The sequence below is a fragment of the Phycodurus eques genome, chromosome 13 (genome assembly GCF_024500275.1).
Source record: "Phycodurus eques isolate BA_2022a chromosome 13, UOR_Pequ_1.1, whole genome shotgun sequence".
Lineage (NCBI taxonomy): Eukaryota > Metazoa > Chordata > Actinopteri > Syngnathiformes > Syngnathidae > Phycodurus > Phycodurus eques.
This window is the reverse complement of record NC_084537.1, coordinates 15,732,900-15,753,939: the sequence shown is the minus strand read 5'-3', so window position 1 is coordinate 15,753,939 and position 21,040 is coordinate 15,732,900. Positions and strand designations below refer to the sequence as shown.

General features: G+C 40.6%; 1 protein-coding gene across 6 annotated transcripts in view; it reads left to right on the top strand.

Annotated features, from left to right (window-relative positions):
• Positions 1-428: 428 nt before the first annotated feature.
• The window catches only part of LOC133411247 (ephrin type-B receptor 1-B-like), a 188,973-nt gene continuing 168,361 nt past the window's right edge, over positions 429-21,040 (top strand). For all 6 annotated transcript variants that reach the window (XR_009769643.1, XR_009769642.1, XR_009769639.1 and 3 more), the window contains exon 1: positions 429-678. Coding sequence is in view for 1 of the 6 variants with exons in the window: in XM_061693348.1 (XP_061549332.1) it covers positions 618-678 (61 nt within the window). In the remaining 5 variants the exon portion in view is untranslated. The remainder of the gene's footprint in view (positions 679-21,040) is intronic.

Sequence of the window (21,040 nt, the reverse complement as noted above, 5' to 3'; positions counted from 1 at the left end):
GGCCTCCTACTGCATTTTAATTGTTGTCACTATGGTGGCACTTGGAGAGCCAAATATGTTTTGAGCCAGTACTTAGTGTAAAACGTTTGAGGACCACTTAAAAAGAGAAAGCTGTAAATTGGAAATTGAACACAAAGAAAACAACAACAACAAAAAACCTGTGATTTGTGGATGTAGTATCAAAATATGTCCAGCTGGAGGTGCTACATCCTTTCAGTTCAACGGAAACAGCTTCGAGTGGGTCGAAGAAGTTTGGTGTTTTGACTGCGGCGGGTAGGCGGAAACAAGTCGCCGATTGGTCAGCGAGTCCCGGTCGCCGTCGCTGATTGGCTACGGCGCGTCGAGCGGCTCTCTTCGCCGGCCATGTCGGGTGTCCCTCGCCCCCCCCCCCCCCCCCCCTTCTCCCTCACTCGCAGCCGGCTGCCCGCTCCACCTGAAGCACTTCCACGCCGCTCTTGTGACACACTTTTTGTTTACTACGCCTTGAGATGTGACTCCCCGACACTGTGGCTATCTGCTGGACTATTGCTAAGCGAAGGGATTCCTTTGACGCACACCCATCGGGCGTGTTTGGCAATTTGGGGTGGACAAGCTGGGGAGACCCACAACATTCTGCCATGACAGTGGATTTGTTTGCGCTCCTCGGCGTGATGCTCATCACTTGTTCAGCGATGGAAGGTAATCAAAAACATACAAAATACACTCCTTGTCCATGCGGAAAGACTTCTATTGAATACTTTTGGGAATGTTGCTGCTGCACTTTGACACAAAGATGCTTGGACGTCGTTTAGACACGTGGATCACTGCAGCCTCATTCTTTAGTGGTTGCAAAGTATGATTCAAACGTTGTCAACTTTCATTTATACTCCTCGTCACTGCTTTAAACATTTGCCCCCCCCCCCCACCCCAAAAAATATCTTTTAGTGTTCTTTTTTTCTCTGAATATAAGAATCTGAAAAATCTATTATTTTTGCTGAAATCCATGATGAATCACCATTCATAATTGCTTAAAATGTTCCAAACACATTTCTATCGTGGTCCTATAAGTGGGGTCCTCCTTTGACCCTTCATTTGATCGAGAGCCATATGAATGTATGAAAAAATGTGGCAAAAGTTTAATATTAAGGAAGGATGGTGGAAGATGTGGTTAGTACACCCGACTTGCAACTCAATTCTGAGGTTGGAATCTCGGCCTTACTATGTGCATGTTCACCCAGTGCTTGCAGGGTTTTTTTCTGGCTACTCCAGCTTCCACTAAAAACATGCATTTTAGGTTTAGGGAACACTTTAAATTGCCTATTTGTGGGAAGGTGAGTGTGAATATGGGTCTTTAAAAAAAAAAAAGGGTCAGGTCCTCTGAAATTTTTGTTGTTTTGATTACAGTTGACCACTGTGATTAATTGTCAATACTTGCTAAAAACAAACAAACAAAAAAAAAAGCAAATAATTGGGGGGTCGGGTTAAAAAAAAAAGGGAATAAGCAGGGTTCTCTGCAATTAATTGGTGATAGCTTCCTCCTCAAAATCCGCCAGTAGGTGAATTGGCAAATGCTGGACCGGAATGTGCGCGGGTCCACTGTATTGCATGGTAGGCCTTCAGGCCGTGGATTCCCCACCCCTGCTCTCTATCATCACAGAAGACAGTGCAGTCTGTCTTTGTATCCCCGCCATCCTCTTTTATTTCTTCCGCACACATTTATCCGCGCAAGCAGCGATGGTGTTGCCGTAAGAAGCTAATGTGTCTTCAATGTGTTTTTCATTTCCGCCCTTGGACCCACAGGGACACACTGCTGTGGTCAAACATCCACAGTATCTCCTCTCATTTTATGGTGCACTTGCTCTTCTGCTCTGAAGTGGAAAAAAAAAACCCTCATAATGGCGCAGAGCAAATAATGATCTGGTCCAAACTCCATACTGCAGTCTCTGTGTATGTGTTCATCAACTTTGCATACAGTTGTGGAAATGATGTGTCAGTTTAATGTTTTAGCGGAGGGTGTGCAAAACGAGTTGGGTGTTGTCTGTTTGAAAAGATGGCGAGGTTGGGAACCAGATGGGGAGGGAGGGGGCTCCTGCGGTTACCCCGGTAACAAGGATGAAAGCCATTTCCTTGTTTGGGTCACTAATTGAAAGGAGCTTGTCCCACAGGCAGGTTCAAATCTGGTCAGAACTCCAATCTGTTGCTCTTTTCATCTTTTTCATTGTGCGTGCGTGCGTGTGTGTGTGTGTGTGTGTGACCTAAAGCATTGAAAAGGCACATCATCCCCAACACTCCTTTCACCTTTCAGATGCTAATGTATAATTTGTGATAAGTTTTTGATTTATTTATTTTAGACAAATGCATTGACGGTAACCATTTTGCACATTTAACTAGGAATAGACCAAATTCAGTTGATCAACTCTGAGGACAATTAATGCTCGGTTGATAGATTCATTGTTCAAAAGTTTAAAAAAAAAAAAAAAAAAAAAAGAAGAGAGAATCACTCCTTGAATAGTATGAGCTCCTGTTTTGATGCCAGTGTTGTATTGAGGCGAATATTGCGGCCCAGAAGACGTCTGCATGAATGTAGTTCAGCTTCCCATAGTTGACATCATGTCGTGACTTCTTTTAGGCCACAAAATCGTTGAGACTGAATCAATAGCAGCTCTTTTCGTTGCAACCAAATACAGTGGTGCCTTTAGATATGAGTGACCGGACTTTGGAGTTTGTATTATATTGTATTATATGGCTTGGACTTGTGAGCAAAAACTTTAGATACAAGCGCCACCATGGTGGCCTTTAACTCATCTCACATCACACACAACAAGCAGCTATGTTGCCTTTTCTTCAGAAAGATAGGCTTCAAGCTTTTATTGCCACCCCCAGCCAGTTGAGGTTTACTGTCAAACTAAACATACAACAAAGAAAATTGCACATTTTGTAATCAAAACAACTGCATAGCTTTGTCTTAGTAAAATCCCTTAATGATAAACAAAGCGAAATGCCTTAGACGGGTTAATGAATAGCATTGGTGTCACGGTAACCCTTTAAAACCCTTTAAAATAATATAAGAACACTCAAATATATTATTTGCCTTTTGCGAAGAGCGACTAATACTACTGCAGCTTACAGAGAAGCTGTGAACGTCTCCATGTATATTGGTATGTCTATATATATATATATATATATATATATATATATATGTATATGTGTATATATATATATATGTATAATGTGTATACATATATATATATATATATATATATATATATATATATATATATACACCAGAAGGAGCAGCAAAATGTCCACTGAATTGAAGCAAAAAAATTGTGTCAAAAAACAAAATCTAATTCTTGACATTCTATTTAATTATATCATTATGCACAATACCATTTTTGTTGTTTTTCAGGGAGAATGAGGCTGGAACAGATTAATGGCATTTCCATTCATTTAAATGTGGAAAAGATGCTTTGAGATACAAGTGTTTTGAGTTCGGAGCATGGTCACGGAGCAAATTAATGCCCGTACCCACCTACCTAGGCAGCTGCATTGTTCTGGATTGTACCTTAAACTGACTACTCTAAAAACACTTCTGATTTCAGGTAGAGAATTTGAATCAAGCTTGACTTGAAATCTATATCAGGTAGCATCCATACAATCATCGTCTTGTGAAAAGGCGTAAGAATGAGGATATATATTCCTATTCGTCCACCTTGGGGCATCTCCTCCATGTGTCTGTCCCACTCAGTCACCCCTGACTCCCTTAACCCCCTCCCCGATCCTCCTCCTGCTGGCATTCCCTCTGTGGTACTTGGTGCGTGGTTCTAGCCAGACGCGGTCATAATTCTCCATTGCTTGTTTCTGTTTGCCCTTAAACCAATTAGGCTTAAATAAACCTGCTCGTTTAACAGCCTGGAACCGAAGGACTGGGTGGAGGGGCCGGGGATACGGTACAACTGTAGACAGGGCGTGGAATCAAGTGAAACAAGCGGGGAGGTCATAGAGTTTCAGAAAGACTGTATGCATGTTTGACAAACAAGAAGAAATTGAGCACGACTGCATAAGTGCGGGAACTCTGTTATTTGACATCAATGGCTAAGCTACGATAGACATTTACTTTGATAAGAAAATGTTGGTCATGTGCCTAGTCCGTCGGAATGCTGTGTTATAAATAGTTGTGTGTGGAAATAGCTTAACTTCCCATTGGTGATTTCATGTGGGTTCTCTTCTGACAGTACACTACTGCTGCTTGCAGTAGTAAAACGTCAAACTTTTGGAATTTTAACATGACAAATGTGGGAGTTATTGAAATGTGGAAAATAGTTCCCAAGATGTTGTGAATAAGATGAACAGTTTGAATTTGGAATAAGAAAGCCTGACATTTTTCAATCCCTTGATTTTTGTTTTGTGTGTCTAAAAAGTGGAATTATGGGTAATGTGGAAAATAGTTGCCCTAATGTCATGAAGGAGGTGAATATGTTGAAGTTGGAATGGTTTGGATTGCTGGCGAAATGTGGAAAAAGAAGCGCAGAAAAAAACCCAGCACAATAATAGCAGTTTTTTTTTGGGGTGAAGAATAACGTGTGAATGCTTTCAAGCATTTATACAAAATTTATATACAGTGATCCCTTGTTTTTTGCGGTTAATTGTCACCAGAACCCCCCGCGAAAGGTGAAAAACCGCAAAGTAGAATTTGCCCCCCCCCGGGAATTTTCGTGTTTGTGGGTACCAGAATGATTAAAATTTATAAACAGTATTTATACTTTACATATTTGAGACAAAAGATTAAAACAATACACATATTTACTTAAATCTTTAATTATAAAACCATATACAGTAATTAACATTTATTATACAGTAATTAACATTCATCAACATTGGCTTCTGAGAGAGGCGCAGAGGCTTGTGTTGGTGGCGGAGGTTTGGCCTTTATCCTGATCACATTAGTGTCCAAATTCACTGTCTTTTCCCTGCAATCAGCAATCCACAATGCCAATTCAGCTTCCATTTTCACAATTCTCTTATTACGCGGAGTTACCACACATTTCGGTTCCTTATTGAAGGTTATTGAAGCAGTTTTGCAGATGCTTGCTTCCTCTTTCTTGATGTACCGCACTGTAGATTCATTCACGCCATAATGGCGTGCCACAGATGCATAACTTCTGCCCTCTTTGATCATATATAAAAGTTTCACTTTTTCGCTGATGGTCATCATCATCATCTTCCTCTTGGGCGTTTCGGAGGAAGCTTTCGCAGGGGCGCAGCGCTTAGGCGACATTGTAAGTGTTTAACTAATCCCAAAAAGTTATCGGGAATACTACACTAAGATACAGTATGCGAGAGAGTCAACAGCGTGAACGAGACTGGCGAGACACAACAAGGGAAGATGCTGGGTGAGGCTGCGAAGATGCGCAGCCAATCAGCTCACGCGATAAATCCACTCGTGCTCTCACTGGTCGATGTCGCGCCGGGAACCAATCATGTTCGCTGTATGAGTGCCCGTGGCATGTACAGTACAGTACAGTACAGGCATGTACAAAACCTCTTGAGTCAACTCATCTCTTTGTTTTGCATGCAGGGAAACTCTCTCGCGCATCAACATGAAACAATGCGTCTTTCCGCAATATGGCTGCCCATATGGCTGCCCATATGCTGTATTTTTTCATTTTTATTTTTTGATGAATTAAATTTTTTTTGGAGTAATATTTTGGAAAAACCCGCGAAGCACTGAAGCCGCAAAACGTGAAGCACGAAGTGGCGAGGGAACACTATAACGCCTTTCAAGGGACCCAAGGATGCTGAAAATCCGTACTGTCAAGTGAGTGGAAGAAATATCTGCGCCAAATTGAATAGTTTTTCCCTTGGCTTCTTCCCGCAAGGTTAGAAATGTATTTAGCGTGTTTTGAGTTATCCTGCAAATTAATGAATCACCAGCGATTAAAAACCGAGTGCTTTAAGTGCTGCTTTATGTATGAAATCACCAACTGTGTGAAAAACATTAGCCCTGTTGAGCTGAATGGATGTGAACTCTGGATACATTATTATTTCGAGAATACAGTGAAGTTCAGCATCTCACTGAACTGTTCTCTTTGTGCTTTAGGCGGTATCACTCAAAAGACTCAAGTTTATTTTGCCCACAGGCACTTCTGCTGAGACCACCTGATATAGAATTACATTTTCCACCCGTTTTGTACCGCTGTGTGTGTAATGCATTTAGTTTCCTGCCTTGTTGGTAGTGCGCTAAAGCCATTACGGTGGGCAGGGGCAGCAGACATGGCCTCATTCCATAATGGACCTTATTTTGCCCACATTGAAAAGACCGCCAGTGTTCAGGTGCCCTCCTGCGGCCTTGCAGGCTATGGCGAGGCCCGCTGCGACCCCTGCCTGCTGCTTGTGTACCTGCGGCATTATAAATGTGATGCTTGTGTAAATGTAGGGCTCGCCTCATAGCCGGGTGCTGGAGCTTGAACCTAATGGCGTGCGTGCAGTTTTGTTTCATCACAATATCATTTTTCAATTTTTTTGTCTGTGGCATTGACGTGAACTACAAGTTCATGCATATCCACACACACACAAGCACATACACACACGGTACCACTAGCAGCTCACTTTACCCCAGAGACATTTGAGCCCTCGGAAGGCCAGATGGTGGAAGCTCGTTGGGGACGTGATTATGTATGTGTGTGCATTATTTATTTATTTTTTAAAACTATTTTCAAGGGACAGCAGAGAGACATCAGGATCTGCAGTATTGTATGTACTCAAGTGCTTTAAGACCCAATAAATTGTTTGGTTCTTTTTAATAGGATTTGTAATTTTCTTTTCTTTTTCTTTTTTAAAATGCTAAAGTATCATACAATGTCTCATCGATGTGTCATCCTAAATAGCGAAGTTGGATACAATTACAGTGCTGCTGCCTTGAGATACGAGCTGTCGTTTGGCTGATTGATTTATTTTTTGCTTTGACTTGTGAGCAAACATTTGAGATACAAGCGCTTCATGGTGGCAGTCAACTGAACTCAACTCACTTCACAACAAGCAGCAGTTTGGGAGAAAGTGAATGATTGTTCTTTATTGCTATCCCAGTTAAAGTTTACTGTCAAGTTATACATAGAACAAAGACAATTACACACTGTGTATTTAAAATTTAAAAAAAAAACACACACACCTAACTTTGCATTAAAGTCTGCTACCTTAATGATTTATTAATGATGAATTACCTTGATGGGCTAACAGATAGCATTGGTGTTGTAACCTTTTTAAGCAACAGGTTTTTGAACACAAACAGTGGAGCAACAGATGTAGACAGATTATTATGGCTGCAACTAATGATTGTTTAAATGGTCTATTAGTCTGTCTTTTTTTTTTTATTAATTGTTGAATGGTATGAAAATTACTTTTTATTTTCCACCCCTTTATTCAAATTCAGGACATCATTTAAAATTGACTGTGCAGAAAATGCACAAAACATGAATTTGTGATGTTTCAGTTGCCTGGTCATCTTGAAAGGGGGATGCCTCCATCTGTGATGCGTTCTCAAGATCTCTTCTTTACTGCCCAAATGGGGTTGTGAGGCATTTCGAATAGGACATGCTGTCCATCTTTGTCAACTGTGGGTCTGTTAAGCCCTTTGAAACTCTTTTGTGATTAAGGGCTATACAAATAAACTTGACTTAACTCGTTACTTGTTTGGTCCCTAGCATTTAAGAAAAAAGGCAAAAACATTGATCATTGTGTTCCAGAGTAAAAACAGATGTTTGCAAAAGCCTTCATTTGGTTAAACACAAAGATAATCAGCCTGCTTTCATGGGGGACCAAATAAATAATAAATTGTCGGTTAATTTTATAATCGATTGGTTGACGATTAATCGATTAATTGTTGCACCGCTACAGATTATATAACAATACTCACAGATGTATATTCCTTATCCTCTGTAATGAACAACAACTATTACTGTAGCTTAATGAGGAGCTGAGACAGGCTCCATGTATAGTACCCTATCATGGTATGTCTGTATTATACTGAACCCAGGTGGCCAAGGCGTGCACACCCAAAGTAGCAGTACAATGTCAATAGAATTGAACCAAAAACCAAAAACTGTTTGTTTAGAATGTAAAGAATTATATTCAATTTAATTGTCATTATTGTATGTTTTTATATATAGTACAATATTAAAGAGTGTTATTTTTCTTATTTAAAAAAAAACTTTACATTTTTGTTGGTTTATTTTATGAGGCTGGAACCGATGAATAGCATTTTTATTCCTTTCAGTGAGGAAAGATGATTTGGGATATGAGTTGTTTGAGTTAAGAGCATGGTCACGGAACAAATTAATATTAATCTCAAGGCACCTCTGTAGATATTGTAGATCAACAAATAATTGTAAAGAGTGTGGAATTGTAATGGATCTGCAGTATTCAATGTGCTTGAGTGCTTTGTAGTTGAGTTCATTTCCATTGTCAAAAATTGGAAAGAATACTTGGTTATTTAGCCATATGGTAAAGTACCTCTTGTTTCGTTACCTAAAGTTAGACACCATGCAGTCCTTAGACTGGTCTATAGAGAATAGTCACTTCTGTAGGATACGAAGATCGAAAGGAAATAACAAAAGGTGGTACCCTTTTGTCAAACAAAGCTCGCCATACGCGGAAGAAACTTACATGAATTGTCTGACATGTTTCAAGTTGCTATAATGTCACACTATTATTACTGGCTGTTCCAGATATCAGGGTTTTCCATTTTAAACTGTGCTTTGTTGAATTGACCTCATTTGCCGTTTTTTTTCTTTGCTTCAGTCCATTCCAGACTAAATTCATTTTTGTCTTTCTCTACGTGGCAGAGTTCATGTTTCTGTTGTTTTCCAGTATCCTCTGCACATTCCTCCTTCTAGAGATTACCTACACAGATGCTATCAGGTTACACTCGTCTTCCTTCATGTCGCTTGGACCTTATAATGCCAGGTGGCTGAGCGTGTGTATAAGGTCTAAGTCCCTATCGGTCCAATCTCTGGAATGAGTAAGACTCACTGCATCACCAACTGTCGAGACACATTGCCGCACTGGAGCATGGGGCAGTGTAGGGGGTATAGCCTCAAACTGTGCGAGTCATCTGTTTCCTGGTAAACCCACGGGAGCACAACACAAGCACAAAAACAAACCTCCAAAGACACACTTGTCAATCCTATTTGATGCATACACAAGCTTAAGAGATAACTCGTCAGAGATGCACTGGCACTGGAAGATGTCAGCGCTGAAAATTGATTGGGCGCTATGACCCGTCTTCTGAGAAGGAGACCAGCTCGGCGACTGTTGTTCAGACAGCAAGACAGCTATTTCTTCAATATGTGTTGAGAAAAAGCATTTGTTACCAGAGTTTGTTTCTAAGTGTGGCTCAGTGCTGATAGCTATCTCGCCAATATCCAATACAGTACTAAATTTCATTTGGCCAACCTTCCTGGAAACGGATAATCTTCTATCTATTGACAGTTTTTCACTAACTTTCATTTCAGTCATGCCGGAGCCATGAACAGTCAAGAAATCCTTCAGGGCTGGTTACTTCCAAGGTGTTTAATGAAATGGTGGCGTAAGACCACATTTCCACCTCCCCTCATGGGCTTTTCTTTCTGGGCATAAAAGTTTTTTTCACCCTTGCTTCTAACTGACTTAACCTTTGCCCTACTGCCGACTATAAACTATACCTTTTTATTCCTCAGTGTCCAAACCAATGCAATAATGGAAGCCTTATACTAGAAAGGGAACGCGTCAGCAGTTATAGAAATGGAATATTGGAGTTGTGAAACAAAGAGCTTCTTGAAGGTTTGTGTTTGAGTCAAGGTCAAAGTCATTTGTAAACTGCAAGGCTCAACTTTAGGGGATGGAACGTCGGTGGGAAATATAATAGGCAGAAATAGAAGGTGTGGTGCAAAATTACAGAAGAAAAAAACATACAGGGGGTCCTTGGTTAACAATGGTGTTCCGTTCCTACGACGATGACGTAACCCAAATTTGTCCGTAACTCTCAACGCGCCGTAGTCTATCACGAACATACACTAATGCAGTAATAAAGTCATAATTACAGTAAATGTTGGTAAGAAAACTCTTGTAGGCCATAAAAAAACAAATACGTTGGTAATTGAGCATTTCGCGCTAGTTAGGGGTCACCAATATTTTACATTGTGGGGTGCTGGCAACCCATGCTGAGCAAGTGGGTCTCAACATTTTTAGTTTAGCTTGTTTACAAAGTCTCTGTATCTTGTCAAAATCGGCAGGCAGACTAACTAAATCCTTGAAAACTCCCTGGAATTATTTTATACAAAATATCATAAAGCACCGCACTATACATTTTCAATCACTCGGCAGCCCGGAACATGATACATCTCCCTAGCTCAGAGAAATTAAACGGTACAATCGTAATAAGGCTGAAATTACAGTTGTAGATGGAAACTGTTCCAGTTCTGATTAAATCAACGGCATCTCCCCCACGGCCTCTTGCTCATAGAGACACGCACACGCACATGCAACATAGCTTATATTCATTTCCTTAAGACCTAACCTCAACCCCTGGCTTGTTTTTATCCCATCAATACTGATTTATAATAGGTGGACTTAATTGTCTACCCCAAAAGGGAGAGTAGCCCCTGCAATGTCATTGGGCTACATATGCAGACACTTAGAGCTGTGACTCTGCAATGCTCCGAGGCACACGCACACACCCTGCTGTGATGTGTGGAGAGGAAATGCGCAGAGACAGAGCCTGCAGCCCTGAGCTCGGCTTGTGTCATTATTAATGAGCAAGTACCTGTGCGGCTCCCATGTTGCGAACATGTGGACGTACTTCACCGTTCACCTGGCCCACTCCTCAATGTAAATATAATCTCTTATTAAATGCCAGGGATCTTGGCAAAAGGGGACACATGTAGAGAAATTGACCGTGTGTGTGTGTGTGTGTGTCTGCGACATTCATACCGTGTGGAGGAAAGACAATGAAGTGTCTACTCGGTGCAAAATGGAATACCAGCCTCTGAGAGGAGCATTGAAGAGCCACTAAGTAGCTAGCTGCAGTGTGAGGACCTTTTTCTTTTTTTTTTTTTTTTTTTTTTTCCCCCCCCATTTATTTTAACCTTGCGTAACACTGTGCCAATGCCTGCCAAGCTTGCTGTCCACTTCTCGAGCTGGATAAGAGGACGCTGTATTTTGGAGGTAATTAACTATTGATTTGAAGTTTAGTGTGATGGGAAACAAGTGTCAGCATCTTGATTTACAAGTGGTTGCTGGGCTGATACCTAAAAAACAAAACAAAAAAAACAACAGGTTAAAGTGTCTACCTATTGATCTTTTTTTTTTTTTTTTTTATAAATTGGGTTACTGATTGTTGAGGCAAAATACTGTTGATCATCAAAGCACACAATTTTTTGGTGATCAGTATTTTTTGTGTCTTCTTCATTCTTTATCATTAGTTCATTTAAAGTACAGTGGCGTCTTGACATGCAAGTGACACGATTTAAACTAGTTTTGAGGTACGAGCCATTGTTAAGCCAATTTTTTGCCTTGACCCGCGAGCAAAAGTTTGACATAGGAGTGATTTAAGGTGACAGTGAACTCAACTCACTTCACAACAAGCAGCAGTTTGTCAGATAGTGAACAATTCTTCTGTTTTGTACCGTTTCATTCGACTCCCAGTTGAAGTTTACTTTCAAACATGAAACAAAGAGAATTACACACTGTGTATTTAAAACAACCATTTAGCTAGTCCGCTAGCTTAATGCTAACACATAATGGGAAACGCCATTGACGGGCTGACGAACGATGTCCGTGTGGTACTGTTATAACACTTTACGCAATGGGTATATGGACACAAATGGTGCAGCAATACATGTAGACAGACAATAACAATAATCACAGGATTCTTTTTCCTCTGTGAAAAATGAATAATATTACTGCAGTAAGAGGCACAATTAAATAATGAGGCGCAAAATGTTTAATTCTTTACATTCTATGTAATTATGCTATTAGTGTGTGTGTATATATATTTATAAAATGCTACATTATAGAGTGATATTTCCCTTACTGAAAAATTTTGTTGGAATTTCTTGGGGAGGCTGGAACAGATTAATAGCATTTCCTTTCATTTTAATGGGGAAAGATGATTTGAGATACTAGTGTTTTGTGTTATGTAAGTGGTCACTGGACAAATATACTCTATAGGGATGATGCTTTTTATAAATGTATGCTAAATTGTGATAACATTTCAGATAGTTAGTATTGCCGTTGTAGTATGGACTATGGACCCCCTTGAAAGTGGCAGCGGAATGAGGACCACCATGGTCCATATTCTATTTGGGTCAATTTACAATCTTACACTGTATCTCAAGGTCACGTCACAATTTTGCTTAAAGAATATCACACATTTTCCCGTATCAAATAATCTTGAATCTGCACGACTGGGTGGAATATGGATGGAATATGGATGCATTATTTTTCAAGGGACTTTTCCTTGCTGTGTTGTCCTCTACTATGTGTAATACATTGTGTTCAAGGCAAGATAGAGGACAAGGATTAGGACTCATTTGTGCGAGGACAAAGCTAGAGAAGGAAGACAGGCCCATATCTGCTTAAAATCTCCTCTGCGCTAATGAGGTGGCTGGTGACTGCGGCTGCTAAGCCTTGAGCACAACCCGCAATGGAGAGTGCATCTGCCTGCACACATCAGGGAGTTGATCTTCTTGGATGGCTGCAGGGAGTGTGATTCAGCTTAATTATTTTTTTTTATTTACACAAATTTCATCTGCAGTGACTAATGTTGAGAACAGTGTTTAAATGAGTTAGTGTGAAAACTGCTGTTAACTCTTCTGTTGACGCAACTACTGTATTTTCTGAAGTATAGCATAATCAGCCTTTTTTTTTTTTTTTTTTTTTTTTTTTTTTGCAAGGCTCACACCAAATATTTAAAACAAAATTTTCTCATGTTAGCAAACCACTGGCTAGAATAGCAAAAACTGAGCAGTAACTGGCCAGGAGGTGTTTTTAACTTCCAACCCTCTTTATAAACTTTTTTTTCTTTCTTTTGTTCAGATCAAGCATTCTTGACCTTTGGTTTGCTTCCAATGGTTGTTTCATCCACAACTATGGAGTTAAGGCTTCTTTATACTCGCGCGGACGGCGACCGCGCTGACGTCACTGCGGCTATCCCGCGCGCAGTTCGCCTTTATACTCGAACGCAACCCACGCGTGCTGTTTTGAAAGTGTGCTGCAGTTCTCCTCCAAGTCGGGGGTGTCGCTACGGCTGGTATTGGCTATGACGCCACAGGGTGGAGTTTCCTCTGCATTTGTTGGCCATTTCCGGTAGGCGTTTTTACTTTCCTTTCCATAACAAGAAACAAAGCAGCAACAATGGCGACCGTGGAACAGAGTCTGCTAGAACAAATGGATCTAGATGACCGGATGATACGTTTAATTATGCTGCAAAATCGATCGAGAAGGCGTCAGGGTAGGTGCTATGTGGAACCGGGAGGACAGCTGATTATATCATCACAGCATGTGACTAAAACGGACCAATCACGAGAGATGATCTCCGCGGCATTCTACGCGCAGCAACAATTTTTGCCGTGTGCGCGTCAAGCGACGCAGAGGGGCCGTGCGGGCCAATTCGTCGGTCACGTGATGCAATGCGAGCGCAGGAGTATAAAGAGGCCTTTAGTTTGCAACTTTATCCAAAAAGTAAAAATGTATTAACACAAAATTAAAAAAGAAGCACATAGAAAGACGTTAGTTGTAAACAATTGGCCTACTAAAGAGTCCAACCCGATTAAAACGGCACCATCTGTCCATTTGTAAAATCTTAGGTCATACTCCATGAACCAGCAAGTAGCCTGCCAACTAACAAATGGACACACAAATACACTCCAATACAATGCTCTACAAATTAGTTTAGTTTCTACTTTCATTATCAATTAGATCACTACTGAGTTATCTTTGTAAAGGAAGAATTTCTAATACAACTTGTGTATTAGGTCTTAGTCGAATTTGTGTAGGTGTAACTGATGAAGAGTCTTGAGAGTGTAATTTGCTTTCACGTAAACAAATCTGTCAGACCATAATAAATACTTTGACTCTGCCATGTAATCTACTAAACACAGTAATTACCGGCACATCTGCCATTATCTATCAAGTCAAATACAGGGCGTTTAGGGGTCCTTTGGGCAGTATAACATTTTATAAAAAGTGTTCCCTCAACCTCCACTGGTTATTCCTGCAGTGTGTGGTCCCCCTCTCCCGCCTCGTCGTGTTTAAAGCTTTGCACTTTTGATGTGAGCTTCACACTCTGTTAGACGCCCAGTCATCAGTTTGACAGGAACGTCTGCGTGCAGTCGGCCCATTTGTGGGAGTTTGGGGGACGTAAAATCATAAGACATACCGAAATGTTATTATAGGGTTCGGCAGTATTTTAGTGCACACAAGCACAGCCTTGCATTTGTACTACATGCACGGTAACTGATCCATTGGTGATGATTTCATAAAAGCATGTGAGTATATACCCTCTCAGGGAGTAAATGTAATTAATGTCTTCACTTGATAACATCACACTCAGTGTGGTTTAATGTTTCTCTTATTGATACATTTGGTTTCAGTGTATTACATGGATCCATACAGTATATAATATGAAATCTTTTAGAAAGGCTAGGGATGATGGGATTATGGGGATTAAAAAAAAAAGAAAAACTGAACTCTCCTGAGTCTGTGTTGTATTGAACAAATAATGCTGCCCGAAGGAGTTTTGCCATAGTGGGGATGCAGCTGAATCCCATCGCTAACTTCGTTTTCCTTCTTTAGACAGGAAACTAGTTACGTCTGAATTAACAGCACCTCTACTGTTTGTGTCATAGTAGGGCACTCCATTTTGCTTAAATTGCATCAAGATAAGGTTACTCCTCGCAATCTAATACATACAACCAACTGGTTTTTGTTTTTGTTTTTTTGCCAGCCAAGTGAGCACTGTATTGCTGCAAAATGGCATCGGTTCAGAATTAGATTTTGATTCAAGCCAATGAATCACAATTCCCGGTGAATTTGTTTTCAACATGGTTTTCCAATCGTTGCTTGTCTTCATACTATACTGTATATAAATTGTGGAAAGGTACTGTATGTGTCCAAATCAATGTTAATGTTAAATATGAATGCTAAAAAGGTGTCATCGATAAGTATGCGACAGTAATTAACATTCAAATATTCTGTGTGTTAGAGAGAGGCAGTCGGCACTGTCAACCAAATCTCACTTGTGTTTAAATAGGACAACAAATATTTCACATCTCAAGCACTCCTGAAGTACACCGTCCATCCCATCCATTTTCACAGGTTTTAAAACCTGCTTGATATGTGAAATCCCAAAGTAGAGGTGAGAGGCCTCAGCGCTTTCCTTGTAGGAGGAATACGATTCCCGACAAGGTCATCTGTCCAGGGTGTGTGTTTGTACGTGTGAGCAGATTCCAGGATATATCACTTAAATTGCTCGAAAAGCCTTTTCAGACATCAATTGCCTGGAGGAGGACACCTTTCAAGAAAACATAGAGAAGTACTGGAGATGACTTTGGATACTGCATGTTTGCCGCTCAAGCAATCTTCTTTTTACAAAAATGTAAACAAGCATAATGCCTGGTCATTGTGCAAGCAGAAAGAATCCTTTCCTCAATCTCGGTCTGTCTGTTTCCTTGTCTTGAAGATTGATAGTGACTTGTGCAAGACATGCGAGCACTGTGATCATACCATGGATCACAGTAATGACAGATGCCATAAGCGTCTTCTGTTTGTTTGAAAGGCGGATGCGTGTCTAATGGATTGTTTGGATTTTATGAATACTAACATAATATTTCATCGTTTAAGTGGTACCTCTCTGGGTTTGGGGGAATACTCAACAGACTTTGCAAATGGTGTGAGCCATGATGATAACGTGGAACACTCCCATGGCATCAATTAAAAAACATTTTATATGTAAATATGACACAATTCTAATCTATTTTTAGGGCTGTGACTGCTGTTAACATCCACTTGTTTTCCTCTTTTGCTTTTTTTGTAGACAGAACATTTCTGCGGGCAGCTGTACCATAATGTTGGGAGATTACAACAATTTCAATAGCCATTACACAAAAATGACACTAGTAGCAGTTTGAAGCAGATGGCATCAATATACCCTTGTCATGGGTTTAATGAGACACTATTTATATCTAACTCACTCATCACATTTTTGTGGTCCAATTCATACAGTGTTAGAGCCTGACACACCAGGTGGTTTCTTTCGATCTAGAAAATCTATCTAGAAAAGAGTCGAAATGAAAACAGTTGTAAGTGGACTGGTGTGAACTAGTAGGGTGGTGGTTCACCTTCTGCCTAGCTAGCATGGGATCAGTTTCCAGACAACGCGTTCTTTATGACCTCGCTACGATTGCCTGCCGATTAGTCCAAGGTGAACAGTAGTGCCTTGAGATACAAGTGACCCGACTTCCGAGGTTTTCGAAACATGAGCCGTCATTCAGCTGATTATTTATTTTTTTTTACCTTGACTTGTGAGCGCAAACTTGAGATACGAGCGCTCTATGATGGCAGTGAACTCAACTCCACAATAAGCACAGCACACTTTATGCCTCACCGAACCCCTGGGGTTCGATCGAACCCAGGTTAAGAACCACTGATCTAGACATTCACTATAACATTACTCGTAGTCATGTATTCTTTATCCTCTGTGGGGAGCTCAGAGGAGCTGAGATTTCTGTCTTATATTGCCTCCAGGTGGCCAAGGTGAGCATCGACACAATAGCCATTCAATGGAGGCAAAGTGTACGGTGGCCTGTAAGTGCAAAACAATATAACAAATTGTGAAACACTTTTGCATTTCAGAAAAGAAATGAACTAAAGCCAAAACAATTTTACATTTCAGAAAACAAATTAACAAAATCAGATACACTTTTACATTTCAGAAAACAAATTAACAAATACAGAAAAACTTTTACATTTTAGAAAACATTAACAAAAGCAGAAACACTTTTACAAAAGACGAAACAAATTACAATTGAGACAACCCGGAAAGGGAACGTTCGACATAATTAGGAATCCAGCGCATTTTCCTGGAAGGACACGCCCTGCTCTAATATTACTGGCTCTAATATTCTAATATGCTCTAATATTACTGTCTCCTCGAGCAAATCTACAGTGTTTTTTTATTAAATATTGAGTTTGGCCCGCAACGTTGTCCCAATTTTTTATTTTGGCCCACCGTGAATTTGAGTTTGACATCCCTGGCGTCGGGGAAAGCTTCTGTGCATTTCAAATGCATGTAAGATGGGATGTTAAAACGCTGTGCAACGGAAATGCTAAATAAAAATTGCGTCAAAACCAGTGGCCGACTGATCGGTCGCTCATTGTAACAGTTGCCAAACCATTCACACTGCGTCATAGTTCGGCGGCGGTGGTCGGTGTGCACCAGCCTTTACCACCAAAATCCTAACCTTAACTAATCAGAAACTGCCTTAACCCCAACCCTAGTCCTAAACCTAACCATAATAAACATCTTTTCCTTCTGGATGGACATCTCGTTGCATTTGCGTAGCCTACCCTCCCTACAATGCAGCCAATCATGTTAAAGCGGGGCGGGTCTTGCCGAGAAAGGGCGTGGGATTTCTAAGAATGTCTGTGAAATGGGACATTCCCTTTCTGGGTTGTCTCAAATGTAATTTGTTTCCTGTTTTGTGAAAGTGTTTCTGTTTTTGTTAATGTGTTTTCTGAAATGTAAGCGTTTCGGTTTTTGTTAATTTGTTTTCTGAAATGTAAAAGTGTTTCGGATTTTGTTAATTAGTTTTTCTAAATGTAAACGTTATGGCTTTTGTTAATTTAATTCTATGTTTGTATGAAGTAAAATATTATAGAGTGCTATTTTTCTCGTTTTGTTTTTTTAGGAAAGATGATTTGACATACGAGTGATTTGAGTTACCAGTGTGGTCATGCAACGAATTAAACTCGTATCTCAAGCCACCACTGTATTCTGAAAATCTTGAGTTGCCTTTGTCGCACATGCTTCTCCACCACCCATCAGTGTAGGCCTGCTAATGATTATTTACTAGTCCCAACACACTCTGTATTATGTGGCGGATGGTAGATTTGGTCATTAGTATGGACCGCCGTTGGTGCTCTAACGGCTTCTAATTGCTTTGCCTTTCACATGGTTGTGACATCAGCACATTGCTAATTGACACATAATTGCTAATAATCATGGAATGGATCACTGCAAGTCCAATTAAAAGTGATTGCTACATCTTGAAGCCATTTTTTTTTAGGCAGAGTCGCTAATTGAATAGATCTTTGTCAAAAGAAAAAAAAAAAAAAAAAGTTTTGCTTATGCCAATTGTTTTTTTTCTCCAGCGTGGGGACATTTGGATTTGGAGTGATGCTTTTGTGTAACTTTGTTTGCCTATACCTCTCCGAGAGATAACAGTGAGGTATGTGTAATGGAATCCGGTCTGTCCTGAGAAGATTGAGGAAATTGCTCAGAGCAGGAATGTGCTTGACTTGCTTGTTTGCGTCAGTGGAGGAACTGCTGGTTGTGTATGTGTGCGCTGTCATGTCAAAACTGGCGGAAAAACTGAAACTTGATATGAATTTCCTCTCAATTCTTCCATAAACATACCTGGAAATACTGTTGAAAGCCCCCATTCCATGAAAGTACAGTATAATGCTCCTGATGACACGGACAAGAAATAGCTTTGCTGGGACCTACTCCGTATAGTGGAACATTTTCGAAGTCATAGGAGTGATTTATGGCCTCTTAACACTCAATGTTTATGGCATATTTGTGCATCTACAAGTACATCTAGCCTGGCACTCTGACCGATTTTCTTCGTACTGTATATATATCGCCTTCTATGATGTACTAAATACTAGATGGCTTGCCTGCCAATCAAACAAGGCGATCGCTTTCAATTTCTCAGACAAGACGGACACAATTCTGATGTTCATCCTGTGGCTTTACAGTAGTTCAGCTAAGTGTAATGGCAGAGTAAGCCGAAAAAAATGACCGTATGATGTACACTACTACAGTATACTGCACATGCAGTATTTTTGTGGTGTTGAGCATATATACCATATTAAGTATTTTAGATGATGATTGGGGATATAGACTATTCCAGACCCAACCACAATAGGTGAAAATCTGCAATATAGAGAGACCTGAGCTGATATATGATGTTGGCTATCGGTTCGATATCAGAAAAAAAAAGTATCTGATAAAAGCGGACGAGTGCTGAAATCTCCAATATCAGCACTCTTGTACAAGCAGTCCACTCCAGCACTTCTATCCAGCAGAGCCCTGACCCGGCACGCATCATGCATTTGAAGCAGCGTCACAATAGACAGCATGAGAATTTTCCCGAACCTCTTGCGCTCTCAAACAACCAACGCTGTCCGAAACACTTGCAAAGTGTGGCAAACTCCCAGAGGATGGCAAAAAGGCAGTGGTGAGTAATATTGGGTTTAAATACTTAATTAAGCGCTATTCTGCCTTCTGCTTGCTGAGTACAGTTTGGCAGATAGTCAGTTCATTGTAAAACTTAACACACATGGCAAAAGAATTACACCTATTGTAAGTTCAAATACATCACAGACTTTGTTTTTGTTCACAAAAAATTGCTCGTTCAAATCTAACACGCAAATGAAAACACCATTGCCAAGCTAACGGAAATTAGCATGAAACCTGCTGCACTTACCTACAACCCTAATGAGGCCAAGCAATATTGAAAATGGATGTAACAAATATTGTGTTGAAAATATTAAAATAATTCATTACATGTTAAAAAACAGGATAAACTCTAAAAATGTAATTTTAAAATTGCAATACCCCCCAAATCGTCGAACCGAACTTCTTTCCCATGATCCTCTCACACAGTCCTTGACGCCATATTGTGTTCCATATGGGCCATATGGGTTGACTCCATGTGGCTCTCTATCAGTGGGGGAATGGCAATTAGCGGTACATTTGCTGAAGATGGCTCGGAACCAGAGACATGTCACCTCTGCTTCACAGCTCTTGTCTTTGAAGGCATGCACCTATGCGCATGCACTTGTTTGTGTTTGCGTGCGTGCATGTCTGTCAGCGTACATCGTGGGAGGAAAGAGCATCTCACGGCACATGCTTCGCTGGAGGGGGTTGGACCGCTTCACCGGTAAAAGGTGTGTGTGTGTGTGTCAGAGTGTGACAATGAGGCTGAGCAGCATCTAAATGCATGCAGGGAATCAATGTTACACCTGGTCCCTTTAGGTATGCTAATGCTCTCTCAAATGTTAATATATTTCATTGGCAATATCCTATCAAATCATAGGTAGACTTTTCACCAATTTTATCGGCCATATCGGTATCGGGCTCAGGAATACTTCAGAAAACCAATGTCAGTAAATACAGTTCGCCGCTACATCCGTATGTGCAAAGCAAAAGCCATTTATAATCTGGAGAAATCACTGCATGTAAGCGGCAAGGCCGAATATTAACATTGAATGGCCGTGACCTTCGATCCCTCAAGCATCAATAAACAACATCAATGTGTGAAGAATATCACCACATGGGCTCAGGAACACTTCAGAAAACCAATCTCAGTAAATACAGTTCGGCGCTACATCCGTAAGTGCAACTTGAAACTCTACTATGTAAAGCAAAAGCCATTTATCAACAACACCCACAAACGCCGCCGGCTTCTCTGGGCCCGAGCTCATCTAAGATGGACTGATGCAAAGTGGAAAAGTGTTCTGTGGTCCGACGAGTCCACATTTCAAATTGTTTTTTGGAAATTGTGGACGTTGTGTCCTCCGGGCCAACGAGGAAAAGAACCATCCGGACTGTTATGGACGCAAAGTTCACATGCCAGGATCTGTGATGGTATGGGGCTGTGTTATTGCCAATGGCATGCATCATTTACACATCTGTGAAGGCACCATTAATGCTGAAAGGCACATACAGGTTTTGGAGAAACATATGCTGCCATCCGAGCAACGTCTTTTTCATGGACGCCCCTTACTTCAGCAAGACAAT